The sequence below is a fragment of the Lepisosteus oculatus genome, chromosome 4, assembly GCF_040954835.1.
Source record: "Lepisosteus oculatus isolate fLepOcu1 chromosome 4, fLepOcu1.hap2, whole genome shotgun sequence".
In the NCBI taxonomy this organism is placed as follows: Eukaryota; Metazoa; Chordata; class Actinopteri; order Semionotiformes; family Lepisosteidae; genus Lepisosteus; species Lepisosteus oculatus.
The window spans coordinates 63,381,989-63,400,664 of NC_090699.1; the positions used below are offsets into that span (position 1 = coordinate 63,381,989).

Below are 18,676 nucleotides of genomic sequence, written 5' to 3' on the forward strand. Positions count from 1 at the left end.
TTGTGGTTAAATACAGTAACTACAAGTAAATTACAAATTTATTTTACAGCTTTCAAAGTCATTTCATCATAAATCTTCACCCAAGTGACTGCTAACTCATCCAAGCATCAAAAAGGCAAACCCTTACTATTCTTGAGCATATTGATTTGAGGGTGCATGATCTTAGGCTTAGGGTTGTGCCTAAAATAATTTTCCATTCACCCATTTCGCTACTACACAATTCCGAAATGGAAGAGCTGGACACATTGCCCTGATACTGTGTAGAGATTCAATATTCTGAGACAGAAGACCAGAAGTTACGAAATTTACTGCAACTCAAGTCTTGCAGGATTAGGCAGGAAGTTTCTGGGTGGAAAGGTCATCTGAGCCCAGCTGACACTGTCTGTGGGCGTTCTGAAATGCACAGTAAGTAGAAACACATGTGAGAAGATGCCCATGACACTGTATGGAAATGGAGTGTTAAGTGTGTTCATCAGAGTTCCTAGCTTTGTTCATTGTGTAAAAATATGGAAAACAAAGCCCAGTGAAACTGAGAAACAGATGGCAGTGGAAACTCTTCCTGCACAACCTGCTGAAAAAACAAACATCATTGAAGAATCAAATGAAGCGACTGTGGGTGTTTTTGAGACAGGGTGCCTAGATTCTGATTTTCAGACACCTGCAGTTTTACGAGGGCTGTTGAGCTCACAATTCCTTTCTCTTCCATTTGTCTGGTAATATGGAAAGTGCTGATAAATATGGAAGTCAAGAAAAGTCTGAGAACAAGGAAACATTTAAGGGGTCATATTAACTGCTTTTGTTTCATGAAGAAAAAACAAAACAAACAACTAATGTAGATGAGGCTTCTTTGAAAATGAGAAGTCAATTGCTTAATCTTTCCTTGTTGTACATTAGGCATTATTATTCATGGAGTGAACCATCAACACCTCAAGAATTCTGTAACAGCAAACTAAAATTGTTCATACCGTTCCGTGTGGACAGTCTGTTTTACTTCTAGATCTAAGAAAAAACAGAGACACAAGGACTTTATAGCCACATTTATTGATTTAGCCAGTATGACTACCTTTACACAGACACAGTCTCACTAAAGGACATAAAATAACATTACTTTGGATTAGTCTGGAAGTAATACAATAATACCTAATGTTACTTTTTCATTTTTTAAACACAGTTTTACATCATTGGAATCATTTTCTCCTCATCGCTACAATTGCGTCTTTGTTTTCAGATCTGTGTAAAGGTTGCATGGCTGGAGAACATGCACATGACATTAACTTGAGATCAATTTGCCACTAATGGTAACACATTAAAGTAATACAGTACTGCATGACATCATTTCAAATAAATACCAACATACAGATGAAGTAATTATTATATAAATGTATCAAATTCCCATATGGATCAATACTGTAACAGATTATGTCAATATAAAGTCTGCACAGCTAGTTATCTCAATGCTATTGTTTCCAGCAAACAGAAAACTTTTCCCTGCTTAAAACAGCATTAAAATTGCACTTAATTTAAAAATAACCTTTCAGACCATATCCATGACTTGATATTTTTAGTGCCTCAACAAACTGAGCCAATACAAAAGCCACAATATGCTTGTTGATGCAAACATTGTTTTCTGTTTACTGAAATCACAACAGTTATATAGGATGTAAAAACCAATAACTTTTTTTAAAAAAAGGAAAAAAAAAACAAATGCTTTCATCTTCCACATTTGCCAACAACACCAATAATAGCACGTGACCTTCACCATACAAAGCTATAGATACGTTAATATTTGAAAGAGTACTCTATCCTGCACCCTCAAATGTGACTAAATATTTTTTTTTGTTCGATAGGAGGCCAAAGTGATTACATTTGGTTCCCAAAGTTCAATAAAAAACATTTCACGATACCCCTGAATTTGCAATTCTGCATGTTAATGGGATCACTGACCAACAGAATTCAATACAATTTCTATAACCCTAATTTAAAGACTATGTGTATACCCATACACGCTTTGCTCTTATTGCTCCTTAATTTCTGTCTTTTGTATCTATGATTTGTTACTATTCATTTAAAAAAAAAAACTAGGATTCTCCCTTAAAATTATGAAAGGCACTACTGGTAAGAATGAAAAAAAAAAAAAACAAGGCGCTGAAATATCACACCCGAATCACAAGGTCTTCTAGGACTTCCTTCTTTTATTTTTTTAAGCACACCTAAAATGTACCCAGATATGGTACAATAAACAAAGAGAGAATGAAACAATTCCAATTTGGAATTCATTTGGAATACTTGTAAAAAATTCTGTTCATCTGTGATCCCGCCTGAATCTTAATCCAGAAATTCTGGAATGGAGAAGGTAATACTAATCACTTTATTATTCATGGTTTTCAAGCTCCTGTTACGGTTTGAACCAGAACATCAAGTTTCTCCTTGTTACTTTGAACTATTCCTAAGAATAATAATATGAAAAACCCCAGAATTTGCTCACCCTGGATTTTGTTTAGAACATGGCAGTATAACATCAGTAAATAATAACAACAATAAACACAAAAACAACAAAGCTTATTAATTACTAAGTACGAGTCAATGAATTCACCATAGGTCAAGATAGAGCTCTGGTTTGTGATACGACTGAAGTGAGAGAAAATTACTCCTAAACATGCATATAAAGAGGGCAACTCAAAATAAACCAATGGAAAAAAAAAATCTAGTAATATTAATATAAAAATACTCACAAACCATAGCACTACATACCTTTCCTAAAGACCTCGTACAACAAAAAATCCAAAGTGAAATACCAGTATATTAAAAGTGCACAGGTATAAACAATGTTTGAACAAAAACACTGAATAATTGCAATACGTCTTGCTGAGAAACAACCCCTTCGCTCTGATTTTGCAGCCAATCTACGTCATGGTTTTTGAAGGGAGGTCTATTTTTCTGCAATACTTGTGAGCCTCATCTTCCTGCAGCAGCAACTGTTTGGTAAAACCACGCCTTGTCCATAATTCCATGCCATAGTGAACATGTACTATTGCAGGAAAGTCTCCGATTATAGTTTAAAAATTAAGTTCCAAGTGGTTTCCTTTAGCGCTAGCGGACGTGACAACAGACTAGTTATGGGTCGGTCTAAGACACAAAAGTCAGCAGTACAGCTGCCCCCTTTGTTGGCAACTCCGTGTCCAGGATCTACTCAATCACTGGAAAAATTAAGAAAAAAAAACAACAAAACATCAAAATTAGTCAAATAAACGTCAAATTGAGATAAAAAAATTGAAAACTGCTTACAAAAAAAAAAAACACACACACACCGGGGTTCCAAAGCCAGGTTAGTCAAAAATAAGAAGGGCAAAACCTGTTAGTTTTACACAGCCCAGAGCAGCCATCATTTTAAAGGCCTTTTATTTTTTAAAAAAAGTGCAAAAGCCTTAAAGATTTTGTTACGAATGAAGATTACCAGTCATTGGATAGCTTGTTGCAGGAAGCAAATAGCTCACAAGTACCTGACACCTACAGTATGCTGTACATGCATAAGAGAATAGCGCATCAGAGCTTGAGAACATTAGAGTGGACAGTCACTCCAACGCCATGCAGGTCAATATTTGCATGCAGGCTGCAATTATAATGAGGAAACAAAAGTGAAAATAAGAAAATAAGCCAAAATAAGGAACCTGCAAGCAGAGGTAGGCAGTGGTTTTCATAAGTCTGCATGCTGTGTCCTGCTCATAGACATCGAGCTCAAACTAGACAAAGATTTTTAAAATCATTTTTCTCCCTCTCGGTATCACGAGCTGAAAATTTGTACGAATCTACGTATTCCACTGAAAATGACAAGCCCATTTTAAAAAGGGATCTCAAGCCCCACTTATAACCAGAATCTGAACCAACTGGTAATGAGGTTGTTCAGACTCCTTCACTCTCTCTAGTTTGAATCGGTGCCTACTGCATGGCATACGCAGGTAACACTAGACATTTAAAAAAACAAAGCTGTACGTTTCTCAAATCATTTGAACACCACCATGTAAGCATTTGCTCAAGAATTCCCAAATATTATTTTTTGCCTTTTATTATGAGCGACAGTTTATTCTGTAAAAGCATCACTTCAGGGAAGCCAATAGTATCCTTTTTATTTACAGCTTCCTGACACAGTGGAAGCAAATTACAAAGCTGCTTCTAGATGGAGCAAAAGTGATTAGAACCACAGAATTTCAAACGCCTGGTTCCTTCTTCTTCTGTGAGGCGTAGCGACAGGCATTTGTCATTTCCTCACAATGCAATAACAAGAGGGTAAAGGCCATTGAGAGTAATGCAGCATACAAGGAAACCAGTAGGAATACTGAAGCTGTTTTTTCTTCCAGTCTCTTTGTGACTACACATTTCAGCTACCTCCTTTTTTTTCAGAAGAAGCTGGAAGAATTAAACCTGACCATGATTGCAAAACAATACATTATGTACATGAAAAAAAAAACATTTTGATTTTACCCTTAAACCCTGCTTTTTAGTAATATAAAGCTAACCATCCAGTTTATAAAGACCATGTGAATTAACAAACAAATATGCCTGTGTCCTTTTTAACTAGCTTGCAGATTCAAACTTTTATCACTAACAAAAGTCAGAACAGTTTCCGCCTTTACACACCGATGACGCTGCAGTGAAGAAGAATGAAATTTAGAGGCAAATTCGTCATCATAATACTTTGGAAAATCTTTTAAAGAGTGTTTCACTTGTACGGCTGGGCTTGAGTGGATTTCACAAGGGCCAAAAGTGAAATCCAGCTACTCAGCGAACTCAACCGGGAGAGAGCTCACACACACTTCTAGAGTATTACCTGATGGTAATAACAGGGTATTTCCATTCTACTTATAGGAAGGGAGGCGTTGTAAAGGAAGCAAGCTGCTGACAATCTAAAAGAAATGGTAGTCAAATGAAGCAACAGACAGCATTAGAAATGGCTTAAAGAGCTTCGAAGCTGTCATTAGACAAAAGGAAAAAATGCTCACGCAGCTTGTTTTGGAAGCAAAAGGGAGAGAAAGGAAAGAGGATGAGAGACTTATCCTTATCACACAGAAGAAGGATACAGGGCTTTACAAAGATGCAACATGATTGGTTTTACAGGCACTTCCATGAGTCAGCATTTTTTGAAAGTAAAAATCATACTAATGTGCCCTTTTGTGCTCTTGCAGAATACAGATTTCCATAAAAAATTGCTATCAAATCTACATCTTATTTGCTCACAGTTTGTGGATTTCATATCAATTACGTTTATATGATTATTTCAGAATATTTAGGCACCAAATTGGAAGTGCACTTAATTTTGATTAAGCTTGATTTTTGTTCGATTTTTCCTGACTGGCTGTCCCAAAAAATGCCACATCACAGACCGAGTCAGGGGCAAAGCCCTACCTTTTGTGCAGAAGCTTACAAAATGCTTTTTGTAAAACTAGCCTTGAAAGCTTCTATCTTTATAATGTAGAGCCCTGTGATATCAGCTTTTGTGTGTATAACACAAGAACTATACCTTGTACAGAAATGTTAATATTTTAGCCAAGCAGCACTAGTGACATTAATACTGAAAAGCATTGCATTGCGACTCTCAAAAATGCTGTAGTGTATCAGTACAGTAGAGGTACAGATAGAGACATACTGTCCAGAATTAGATTTCTCATTTTACCATTCATAATGATTAATAAGCTGTCAAACTGGAAAGGTCTTTGGAATTTTCAACCAATTGATCTCATTAACATGTTGTCACAGAACACTACACATTTTTTTAAATCAGTTCTCTTCCAGCTTTTAAGAGCTTTCAGTTTTTAAAAAAATCGGTCACTAGCCTTTAAGCTTTTTCCAACAAGACAGGATTAATTTGCATATTTCTCTAATGTAAACATGTGCAATATTGTTAGCGAACACCAATAACTAGAGCCCTCCAGGCCTGCTGAGTCTGGAGAAAGATGGGCTGTAACAATCCGAAAACTTACTGTGCTCCTTCAAATTCAGGATAAAATACTTTTCAGCTTTGATCAGTTTGGGGAGGACACTAAATCTCACACTATCTTAACATCATAGCCTTCAACTATTAATATGTAGATTATACCAAAACGTCTTAGTTTTATATGCTCCTTTCAGACAATTCATGAATTTAGGACTCGTGTTAAGATTATTCCTATTAACAGTTCATATAATATTAGATGCCTACCATTCTACTGCTGCAGTAGAAACAACTAAGAGAAACAAACATACTTTTTCACGGGAAGTCAAATTATTCTTAGTTCTTTAGTTATAGTTCGGAAGCCAAGCTAAGATGAAGAGCAATTTCATCCGAGAAATGTAAGTTCTCGTAAGCATTACAAGGTGTCTTCTATTATTAAATCAACCTGAACTTGAGACAGACGGCACTGTGCTTCCCATCTAAAAGTGATAAAGGAATCTGACAGGTCCAGGGTTATGAAAATCAGACTTTCCCCAATAGTAAGTCAATGGAGACCGATTCCATGTGCGTAGAGTGTGTATATTTCCGCTTTGTTACAGCCCAGGAGAAGAGATCACATTTGTGTAGCACAGACTGTGACCAGCAGTGTTCGCCACAGGCTTGGAGGGGGGGGTTCGGGGGAGGACATCTCAGCAGAAAGGTTACTAACACCAGCGTTAACAGCCCCAAACTACCAGCCACAGAAATGCAGGTTACATTACGCGTAAAGCTACTACCTTCACAAACGTTATCATAAACCCCTCAACATCGAAAGCCAACGCAAAACGATTTACTTGGAAGGAGCTATCGTCGTCATCATGCCGTACATCGCTACTAACAAGGTCACTGCATTCCCGTACACTTAACACCGTCAGCGCACACAGCGCGGCTTAAACTGCAAACCCAACACAGGGGCGCAGTTTGACCGCTAAGCAAACGGGGCTTTTGCGCCTGGGTGCGACGGCCAGCGGTGGCACCCGGACGGGGGGGGGCGCCCCGGAGGCCGCGCCCTCTAGTCGCAGTAGATTTTGTACTTCTCGCTGCAAAAGACGGCGTTACCGAGGACGGAGCTGTCGGGCCGCACGGCGCAGGAGTGTGCGTGACTTACGTGGGGGTCGGCCGGGGCCGCCTTGCCGCGGGCGGCGGCGGCCTTCCCGCGGCCCCCCCGCCGGGACTGCTCGTGGTCGAACTCCAGGTCCTCCAGCCGCTGCGTGAGGGCCAGCTTCTGCTGGATGGCCATGCGCAGCAGCGAGTTCAGCGTCTTCTTCTCGTCCTCCGCCGCCGCCAGCTGCCTCTGCATCTCGTCCAGCTGCGTCACGTACTCGTCGCACCTGCCCCGGGAGGTGGGGGGGTGGGGAGAGAGAGGGAGAGAGGGAGAGAGAAAGCGCCCCCGCACAGGTTAGGCTTATCCCGCCACATTACACAGCCAGCAGGGGTGAAAGGAGGAGGTCACATCACACAAAGTATTGAACGAAACAATATTTTAGCGTATCTCCTTATTATTTGAGGTTCTCCTGCAGTCATCTCGCTCTAGACCAGGTGACAGGAGAAGACGCTGTAACAGGAAAGGATGCTCAAGAGATGCAGCATTGTAGGGAATCCTGTAATACATGTCAGTATTGGTGGTCAACATTGCTGCCTCGGAGGTCTGGGGCCCTGGGTTCAACTCTGGACCTGAGATGCTGTCTGCGTGGAGTCAGTATTTCCTCCAGGTGCCCCAGTTTCATCCCACGGTCCAACAGGCAGGACAGGTTAATGGGCTTCAGGGAAAATTGGCCCTGGTGTGAGTGTATGTTTGTGTCTGTGTGTGCCCTGCGATGGACTGGCGTCCCGTCCAGGGTGTACCCTGCCTTGTGCCCGTTGCTTGCTGGGATAGGCTCCGGCGCCCCCACAACCATGTATTGGATAAAGTGGATGGATGGATTATGCCTTTGGAAAAAATATATAAGCACAGATAAGGCAATGTTTCAGCACGAGGCACACATGTTAAGACTCAGGTGTATTTGGGGTGTCTGCAGAAGAAGCCCTCAGTTGTGACCAGGCTTATCCAGTCATTCAAGATAAAAAAAAAAGGATCAAAGTACCACTAGAGGGTGCACTTGAATCTTGGAAGAGGATGCGCTTGAAAGTCGCCTTGCATTTTATGAACAAAATTCTTCGGTTATTACATCATACGTCTCCGGCATAAATCCCCCCTTCACAGACGCACACATGCTCTCTGCGCCTACTGAACGGCACATTTGTTATATGAATTCAAACAACTGCATAGATGACAAGGCTTATTTGAAGCAAAAGCACAAAGAGGTTATTATTAAATTTAAGGAACTCAAAGTCATACTTTGAACACAAATATCAAGTCCTGGGATTCAAAATGCTAACAACATACAGCAGGACCACTTGAATAACCAGCTGGATTGATGACTCAGCTTTACTTATTGTAATACTAATGAATTCAACAGTTGTTACTATGCTGGTAACCAGAGATGTTAAAGGACACTTTAATAATAAGATATTCAATTTTTATACAGCAAAGGAATCAATATCATGTATTTAACAGTATACCTACATAGGATGAAAGCACGCTTAAACCTGTCCTTAAACCTACAGTAAATGCCAATTCTTCATGAAAGCTTGTTTTTATTTCAAATGTAGAAATGAAAATCAAGGAATCCTTTTCTGTCAACAGAATGGGGATGCAGCAAATACAAGCATAAACGATTCCAGAGCAAAATTAATTCCAAGATAAAACATGGGCCAACCTGAAATAATTCAAAATGTACACAACTAGGCTACAGGCATTTAAAAAAAAATTGAAATTATGAATCTAGGAGAAGGGACCTGAAGAACATAATCCCAGCAACAATATTCCAAAGAACCAAGAGCACAGTGTTTCAAGAGGTTTGCTCCTGGGCTTCAGTGAGCTTTATCTAAAATACAGTCACATTCACACCGTTAGAGGGTTCCGCTAAGATACACATCTTAATGTGTAACCGAACCTGGCTTTGCAAGAAGGTGTGGTGTGGCTCCAGCTGTCACTGCAGTCTGTGGGGAACAAAGAACTCTTGCACCCCTTCCCCTGCGGAGCAAGACAGCAGGTGTGGCTTCGCGGGCTCTGCAAACCGCAGTTCCGTTGGCAGTTTTGGTGGGTATTTTGTTTTGTCTGAGGTGCGTAGTTCTCCTCAAGAGGCATGCCAGGGACTGAGAAAAATTAATATTTCCTTTCTGCTGAGGGGCAGATAACAACTATCATCCTGGGTGGCATCAAGGTCACACAGTGGGGGGGTTAATACACTGTCTTTTTACCTTCCATAAAAGCCAACACTCAAGTCGGGTTTAGGATTCAGATTTAAGGAGCTTGATGATCTCAGTTAACTGCACTGCGATTCAGCGCAATTCACCATAGATCTGGGAAAGGCAATTAGAGGGGAGTCGTGCCCAGGTTCTCTTATGCTCTGCTCTGTGGGAAAGCTGCAATTGTGTTTGCCACATGAGTGCCACATTCTTTAAAAAACAAGGCTCCAGTCATGGACTTCGGTTGCTTTAGCTCTCTTTGCACAGCTGCATTTCTGATTAGCGAGTGCTTAGAAACTTCTATATAAACCTACTATGCTGATGCAATCCACATGATCTCTGCTGCCCAAGGAAGAGGAAGAAATCATTATCATAGCCTTGTAATTTCTAAAACCATAAACATGTAGATTATACCCAAATTCTGTAGGAGAATGACTATAATCCTGAATAATTATCCGATATACCCCTTTTTGAACAATTCATGAATTTAGTATTCTATGCATTTAATGGTTATATGAATACTTTTTTTACATGCTCACCCTTCTAGTCTTGCTGTAGAAAAAGCTGCAGCTAATCATCAGAAGCCAAATTCAGCTTAATCCTTTACAGTTATAGTTTGGACACTAGACCAAAATTAAGAGGAATTTCATCAGGGAATCTGAGATGTGGTAAGCATCCTGCGGTCTTCTTTTTTATTAAATCAACTTCAGTCATCAAAGACAAACGATTTAAGATTTGCTTTCATCATAACATGATTAAGTGGAAGTCATTTCAGTGTTATTTATGTTGATTTAAATGCCATCATTTTCCCCGAAGAGCAACTTGTTCCACTTTTTTATCTTTGGGACATAGATACACATTTTGATGTTAGTCATTTTGGTTAACCCACAAACTGCCTTCTCCTTTAAGGGAAGGAGGATTTGAGGGAATATCCCACTAGGGCTTTAAAAACTCAACTTGTGGAATTGTCGATTTTAAATCTGAATTGAAAGATGAATAAAATAAAATCCAATTCCTGCTTAGAGACAGCTAGACCCGCTCTATTGACAACTTGTGAAGTGGTCACCCTCTAGAAGCTTCTGTAATCCTGAGACCTTGCTGGCAATCACAACCTCACATCGCTGACTGGTGGAGGTCCAGAGGAGTAACGCCTGCTGTGAGGACATGACATTTTTCATGAAACCTCTCCTTTTCAAACTCCAAAACAGAACAGAAGCTCTATAGACATGGGGATACGTGCCTGGAGAGCTCCTTTGCATAAGTAAATTCAACAAACAGGGCAGATGAGGAAGAACACAAAGAGAAATTAATACACAAAGGGGATTAGTAACACCCCATTTCACAGATACCTTTGTGTGATGTACTCCCTGAATCAAGACTTGTTTCAAGATGGGTGGATGTCAAGGAAAAGGTCGGAGATTTTCCCGGGAAAAAAAAACTTGCTCTTTTCAATGGCCTAGAGATTTCAATGAGACTCCTTTTCCCATGACAAACTGGGGCTACTGAGACACAAGGAAAGTGGAGGCTGAGGCCTTTTGTTCAGGAGGCACGACCATTTCAAGGAAACAATTGCTGTATTGAGCATGTTGTAGACGTCTTTCACCCCTCACGCAAAGTCAGAATAATATTCAAAGTGTGAGAAAATACATGACATATCATCTCAGTGAAGGTGGAGTATCACTTGATTCTTAAAAATCATACAGTGCATACAGTACATCAGATGGCATATTTCTCTTAAACTTCTCCATGAACTTGGGTAATACACTGATAAATACAACAAATATTTTTACCTCCAACGTATTGCTTAAAATTAGTAATGACCATCAAAAAATACGCAAACACATTACAAATACACAAATTAAGTAGACCAGTGTTAAAGCAAAAGATCCTGTTCTTATTGCAGGACGACCAGGGTTTCCTTTACAATTCTATAATTCCACATGCTTAATAAAAGGTTATTTTCTAGGGACTCCTGGTGTGCATTACAATTTTGCCCTTCTAGGTAATTAAAGCAACATAAATACATTCAATTGAGATAAGCTTCAGTCCTGATGAAATCTACATGATCGAGCTAGGGAGCTACTCCAGCCCAGAGAGGAGCACGAGACGTACAAGTGAACGCCAAGCCGGAGGGCCCCCAAACACCACAGTCACTGAATTGCTACACAGGAATCCAGCAGAACAATTACCAGCCCCGTATGTCGCAACAAAACCATCTGCACTTGCCTTCATAAGATGGTTTTGGCCACTCAGCCCCTGATGCTAAGACACTGCGAAGTGCTAGAATCGATGGTATCCTTCTGACAGGCAACTTCAAAAGAGTTTGGCTAACTCATTTTCTGCTTCAGCTAACCCTCTAATTATAAGTTTTTTTTTTTAATAAGAAAGCTGCCAAAGCAAACAAATAGCTACTGGATGTGAAACCGTAAGACCTTAATCTATTTGCCATTAACTTTCTTTTCTTTCAGAAAATACAGCGATCAGTAGTACTACCTGAAACAGTGGATAGCAATACACATGCATCGCATTTTATTTCAATACACCAAAACGACATTTTCTCCTTCCAACATCGTAAACACACACAGAACACGTAAACTACACTCTTTATTACATTATTAACCTACAGCTTTTCTTCATTAAGATACAGCTGCAGCAAAAGTGAGTGAAGAATTTACTTGAGTTGACAAAGAAACGGTCATTAGGACAAGACAATGTGTCATACATATAGCCCAATTCAGCCAAACAAAGCAGGAATAAAATTTGAATAAAATCAGTTAGTGTTTTTCTTTAATCAACAACATATATAGGCCAGTGTATTAATTAAATGGCTAATTAAGATGGCCTCTGGTCTGTCTCATGTCTTGTGCAAATTTAATAACCTAATTTCAATGTCTAGGAATTAATGAGGCACAGGATTAATACACTAAACTGGAAGTATGAGGACAAATGAGGAAAAAATGGCTTCTGTTTGTACTGGGATATAATTATAGCCAGGAGAGACGAACAGCCACATAAAAAATATTTGCATTTAAAAATCTACGTTTATATGACTACCCTTATTAAAAAGGCATGTGGCCATTTTGAGACAGTATTATTTGGAACCATGAAAACCTTCTCCTACAGACACATGCACTTGAATCCCAGCTAAATCAGCCTCTGCAGTCCTTCCCAGTCCTTTGCCTTGTAGAGAAAGAAATGTACTATGTCAGTTATGTCCTGAGCTGCATGTACAAGTATCGACAAGTCCCAGAACTCTGCAGCATGGTATTAAGGACAATTACACTTTCACTACAACGTTTATATGTTCTTGGAATTGTACATGAACCATTTTCTCAGCATGCTATTTGTGGCTATATTAAAGGTCAGGAAATTTGCTTCATTGGTGCTGGCAATTTTTAAAGCTTATACCGGATTCTGCCGATATTCAAAAACATGTCGCTATCTGTTACTCCCTCATATCTTGGTTATCTTTGTAGGTGCGTATGAATCTGCGCCTATCCATTGGGAGCAGCAAAGCCCACACACAAAGCACATCCCCTTAGGAGAGTGGATGAAATGTGCTAATTCAAAGTGAATTTGAACAAGGCAAAGAAAGCCTCCATTGAGACCACACAATCAGATGGTTTAGTAATTAATAGAGCAAAGTCTCACTTCTTTTGCCTCATGTATGCGAGAATGTGAAAAGTCCTTAAACTGACTGTTTCAGACCCAGGACGGAGAACAGGAAAAAGTAAGTTTTTTAAATAGGGGGTGACTGCTGTCCCACTGCTACATTGAGACAATGATATCATAATAATTCAAGCATTGTTCAAAGAAAAGAATGAGTTTGCCATTATTTATGTACACAAATACAGTATACAGAAAATAACAATACCCCTGGCTGTAAAATATATTGCTTTCATTATACATGAGCAATAACTCAGTAGTTACTTCATTTTATCATTAAACTTCTGCACACTTGTTATATTAAACATGGCATTGAAATTCTGATACTTTCATTCTTGATTAGCCCCTCATCTCAAACAAAGAGACATGTGCTTAATTTATGTTCTGTCTACTCTTAACTACATTACATTCCTGGGAAATGTCCCTAAAATAGCAAGAATATACCCTGGGGTATCAGAGCTTTGAGAAAAATGTAAACTAAGGAATATTCCACTCCCGGGAAAAAAAAGATTAATGGGTGTGCCTGGTGTTTTTCTCCATTTCCTGCTTGAGAAATTATAAGATGCTGAAAAGAAGAAATCCCTACGTTTCCCTTGCTAAAAGCAGTCTGAAAGGTCACAGAGTCCTGTCAGAATCCTGTGGACACGCATTTAAGGATTCAGCATACACGTTTCATCTTTGGAGGAAGGAATGTTTGTTACAACAAAATATAAAGATTTAAAATAAATACAAAATACAGGATATAAATACAGCTTATAACAGCCTGTAAGTACAGTATGCCAGGAGAAATTGTTGCCTTTTTTGCTACTAATTCATACTGCACATTCACCAAAAATAAATGTTTGAATTGGATTTGCAGAATGCAGCAAATAATTACAGGGCATGGCCTGTTCATGGGAGCAGCCTTGCCTTTACATGTTGGCGTGTAATAAAATATAGCTTGGGTGGTGTAATACTGTGCTTTCATGCCATCAAATATTTTATTTTATAATCCAGTAATTACAGCCATCCTAATTTAGAGACACCTCGTACTGCCAGCTGTCGGACTACATGAATAAACAGCTTCAGGCTTTAATTAGAATTGCAAAAGTACAAAATATAAGGAAAAAAATCTCCAAGTTCAGATACACTGGCATTAGATAAGTGTATGCCACAATCTATTTTTAAATGTCTCCAAAGTCCTCCTATCATTCTGCAAACAAAGCACTCCATGTAATCGAGATGGTGGATCTGAAAATAGTACTATCACGTTAGACAGTAGTTCTGCACTGTAATGAAGGAAGTCGTGTCATTTTCAAAGCAGCTCTCGAATGTCTTCCTCCTGATCAATTAAAGATATGCAATGTTTGCACTAAAACTAAGTGTTGCAGACTGAGGAATCCTGTATGGATTTAAGACAAGGAAGAGATTTTGCATTTTTAAAACACTCCCCTGGTTAGTATCACCTGTGGGCAAATAAGACCGGAAAATCACGGTCAACGACGAGGGTGGGACACCAGTCCCAGCTAGGTATGGCTCTTTGCTCAGGACATCCAGGTAGTATCACATTGTGTCCAGACTCAGTAGGCGTCACTCTCTGCCAGATGTCACAGACACACAGTAAAACTAAGAAGACTGTGCCCCAGACAGAACCTGCCCTGCTGCACTGAATTGCTTAGACAGATCCATTAATTAGCTTCACTGCAAGACTTGAAAAACGCTGTCATGGAGTTGGGATTACCATATCCAAAGTCCTTCAAAGTATTAGGACAGCAAAGTCAAAATATTATTTTAAATATTAAACTACTGTGTAATGTTACTTACTAGTCTTATTTTTGCTTTTCAGCCCCAATATTTTTGTAGGTGCTCTATATCGGATTTTCCTTATTTCTGTACATTTAGAAAAAAATAGCCGATATCGAAATACTTTGTGGTTATTATGTCTTTTGATGATAAAGGTGATAATAAAATAGACAATTTCAGAGGGCTACAGGAATCAGATTTTTAACAATTCCTTCCATCCACTTTTACATGATTTAGTTTTGAGTTCTATTGATTTACCATTTTAAAGAAAATAAAACTCAGAAGAAAATCAGAATGATCAACTGTTCTTCAAACTGTCTCCGCCTTCGCTTGAACCTTTGAAAACAACTAGTAAGTAAAGTTTCTTCTACACAAAAATACTTTTGTTCTTTTTACTGTACTATAGCTTTTTCCTACTGCAGATATTTTTTTTGCCAATTATATTTAATATTTTAATGCAAAAAGCAATAGTTGCAAACCGTGGTCGGTGTATTAAACAATACAACAATACGAAAGAAGAAGAGCATATAACTGTAGTACAGTAACTATCACATGCAATTCTCTGCATACGCTGCAAATGTTAATTCAAGCAAAGAAAGTATTGAAGCAGAAAAGACATGCTGAGAACTGCCATTGGACACAGAACAATTCCTGCGCCTGAAAACGGCAAACATTTCAACAGATAGCAAGAAAAAAAAAAGATATTCCAAAACACTCATAATCTGGCACTGGTTTATAGGTCTTTAAATTTATGCAAAATTAAACGCAGCCACTTCTGGAGGTTTAATAAAGTAATGGAGGGCACTTTCTAGTTATGTAATAATCTTTATTTTCTAGAGATTAGACAGGCTCAAACCATATCTCTCCTTCTTGCACAAATTGGGGAGATTATCTCTCGAGCAGTGAACTAAGCTCATCAGATGTTGAGATGCGGAGAAACCACGGATTGTATGGTCATTTTTCCTAATGTAATCATGGAAGAGCTCACTTCAATTTCAATCTCTCTTTGCTGAAATAATAAGGCACAGAGTGGGTTGGGCCTTAATATCCCACTGCACTGTTGGCTTAGTAAGAATCTCACAACATGACTTTCACCCCAGACAGATACCCAGCCCTTACCTTGTGGCAAACATCGCCCTGAGAGACGAGAAAGTAGCAGCGTCCTCTTTGAGAGCCTTCAGCTCGTTGCGTAGCTTCATCATGGTCTCGGTGACCATGGCCTTCTCGTTCTCATACTTACTCTTCAGGTTGGCCAGAGCCACCTCTGCTGTCTGGAGGGCAAGAAAAGGGAAGAAAACCGTTCCTTTCATAAAAAAGTCAAACGTAAAAAAAAAACTAGTCATCACTCCAGAACTAGCAGAAGTTATTCACTTGAGCAAAATCCAAATCACTGCTTGCTTACTTATTTATTAGGAGTTTAAAAATACAAAATGATAAATCACATGTAATATGAATGTAATCCATGACTACATTGACTACGTCCATGGTGGCTGTTCTAAGCTTTTTATCTTTAACTTTTTTTTACACCTTTTCACCTTTCATCCACCCTAATGATTGACAATGCTGCCTCTCTGCAACAAACGGTATCATGCTTACAGATACAAAGAATGGACACATTTCTGTGAAACAGAAAAAAGAGGCACTTCAGGTGTTCAGGTTTTAGGATCACCCAAAGTAACCGCTGTTGTTGGGTCTATTTTTCCTAAATAGGCAATGAACTTCTATGATGCTGACCAATTCAAAACTAAACACACACGAATGAGTGAACTGTGACTGACCTGCTTGTTCGCCTTGAGAACTGTTCTCAGTGTTGCTATTTGTTCTCGTTTGGTGCTCAACAAAGACTTGAGCTTCAGGATTTCCTCCATACAGGCTTCCTTGTCTTTGTCCACCACTTGCCCCAGCTCCAGTGTAGCCATCCTCTGCCTGGAGAGCTCTGTGGTCCGATCCACTGCTGTCTGCAAGTGTTTGATCTGGTCCCGGATGATGGCAACCAGGTTGTAGATGTTCATGGGCTCCTTACGCGGATCTGAGACCGGGGATGGAAGGGAAGACACCGGGGATGGGATGCTGTCGATGTTTTCGTTCTTTGCCGACTCGGGGAAAAGGCCTTTCGTGAGCAAGATGGGTGAACGGCGACCCTTGCCCTCCGGACTGGTGCGCCCCCCCTTGCCTTCCTTGTAATAGTCCAGCATGACCCTGTTGGGTGTCTCATTGTTGCACATGCAGACGTGGTTATAGAGGTTGGCCAGCTCCTCACTGAAGGTAACCAGCTCATCCTGCGCCACGCTGAGGCTGCCCTGTGTCTCTCCGGCAACATCGCTGACCTTCTTTAGCTCCTTCTCCAACCGTACCATCTGGTCGCGGTCCGTCCGGTTGGTCTTCTCTAGGGTGGTCAGCTTCTCCGTCAGCAGCTGCACCTCTGTCTCCAGCCGGCTCTTCTCCTCCTCGTACTTGGACTCACAATCTTCATACTTAGCCTTGACTGTCTTTAGTTCCTCTTTAAGATCCCCAATCTCAGCCATGGCCACCTTGTACTTGCACTCCAGGATCTCCGGTCCATTGATGTCCACCTCATAGTAGTCCCCGTCCTCGTGGCTATCCCTCTCCTTCTCATTGTCCAGGGCTGACTGGCGCTCCTTGCTTGCCTGCAGCTTTTTCATGGCATTGAGGTTCTCCGTGAGCCGGCTCACTTTCTCATGCTGCTCCGACAGAGCGCCTCTGGCATGCTCCAGCTGCTTCTGTGAATCCTGAAGTGTGGACAGAAGATTCACCTTTTCCCTTTCCACCTGCAAGAAAACAGGAATTAAGCATGGCCATTGCACAGAGATGGGAGTCTGACTATCTCGCACTCCACAGTATCTACAGTAGAACAAAGTACTCAGGTGAGAGCTACATAAGACATTCCAAGCAAATGCTGCAAAAGGCAGAATCTTTTGCAAGTAGTAGTGCAACATTAAAGATCAGTCCTGTTGATCTAAATGGGAAGATGACATACACTTAAGAGAAAGCACTTGTTTTCTGATTGTAATACCTTGATGTAGCAGCTGAGTGGATAAAACATAAGTTTGAATTAAAAAAAAACTGAATAAGACATGTAGAGAGCACATTTGCACCCTGAGGAATATTTGTTTTGGACCTGTGCTGCCAGCGATGGAAGCAACAAGATTTCAAAAACTGACAGTGGTATTGTTTTGTCTGCTGAGACTACCTGGATCCAGATAATGAACAGAGCACTAATATCTGATGTTTCTGTATTCCAACTTTTCTGCTTTCTCTCTTAAATCTTAGCAATATAATGCAATTTTAAAAACTGATTTAGATACACAATAAGATAATATTTCTGTGTACTACAGAAATACTAGTAATCGTCCCTAAATATCAGAAGTATTTGGTAGTCAAACATGTAGCTCTTTTAATTCCTGTGCAGGCACACAGCCTGATGCCAAATCAATACTGCTGCCTAACATTTTAATGGCCTTTTCTGCCATGAGCAGGGATGTAATTCTCTGTAGTGCTGATGTGTCACCTCACAGCTGTGTACCATAGCTGAAATTAAACTGCACAGTAAAAACTGGGAAACATATATTATGTTTGAATGAATGCATACAAACAATTTAATTTAAATCAATCACAATGCCAGAGGAAACTGCATAATTGTTCTTCAGAACCATCACTATTTTATGTGAAAGCACTTCTAAGAAAGTAGTACAGAAGAAGCACAGAAAGAAAGAAAGCTCCATTAGGGAGCATTGGAAAATGAATCAGAACATTTTGTGAAAGCTTATGAATTCAGGAAATTAGCTAATGTTAGCTATTGAAATGTCATCTGACAGAAATTTTATCAAAGATCCTCTACCACATCACAGTGCTCCTTGAAATTTCCCACCAGGCAATTTTTAATAACAGTCCTCCTTGTATTGTAGTTGTGAATTTCATAGTTGTGGTAGTCAACAATTTGAGCAGCTCTAA

General features: G+C 39.8%; 1 protein-coding gene across 2 annotated transcripts in view; it reads right to left on the reverse strand.

Moving 5' to 3' along the window:
- Positions 1-1,022: 1,022 nt before the first annotated feature.
- Positions 1,023-18,676, reverse strand: part of LOC102694937 (protein bicaudal D homolog 2) — a 65,062-nt gene continuing 47,408 nt past the window's right edge. The window contains exons 5-8 of one of the 2 annotated variants that reach the window (XM_069189481.1): positions 16,483-17,493; positions 15,824-15,975; positions 7,074-7,296; positions 1,023-3,197 (exon numbers count right to left, since the gene is read on the reverse strand). In XM_069189481.1, the coding sequence (XP_069045582.1) occupies positions 3,195-3,197; positions 7,074-7,296; positions 15,824-15,975; positions 16,483-17,493 (1,389 nt within the window). In that variant the 3' untranslated portion in view covers positions 1,023-3,194. Of the gene's footprint in view, positions 7,297-15,823; positions 15,976-16,482; positions 17,494-18,676 lie in introns of both variants that reach the window. The other variant, XM_069189480.1, reaches the window with a different exon arrangement.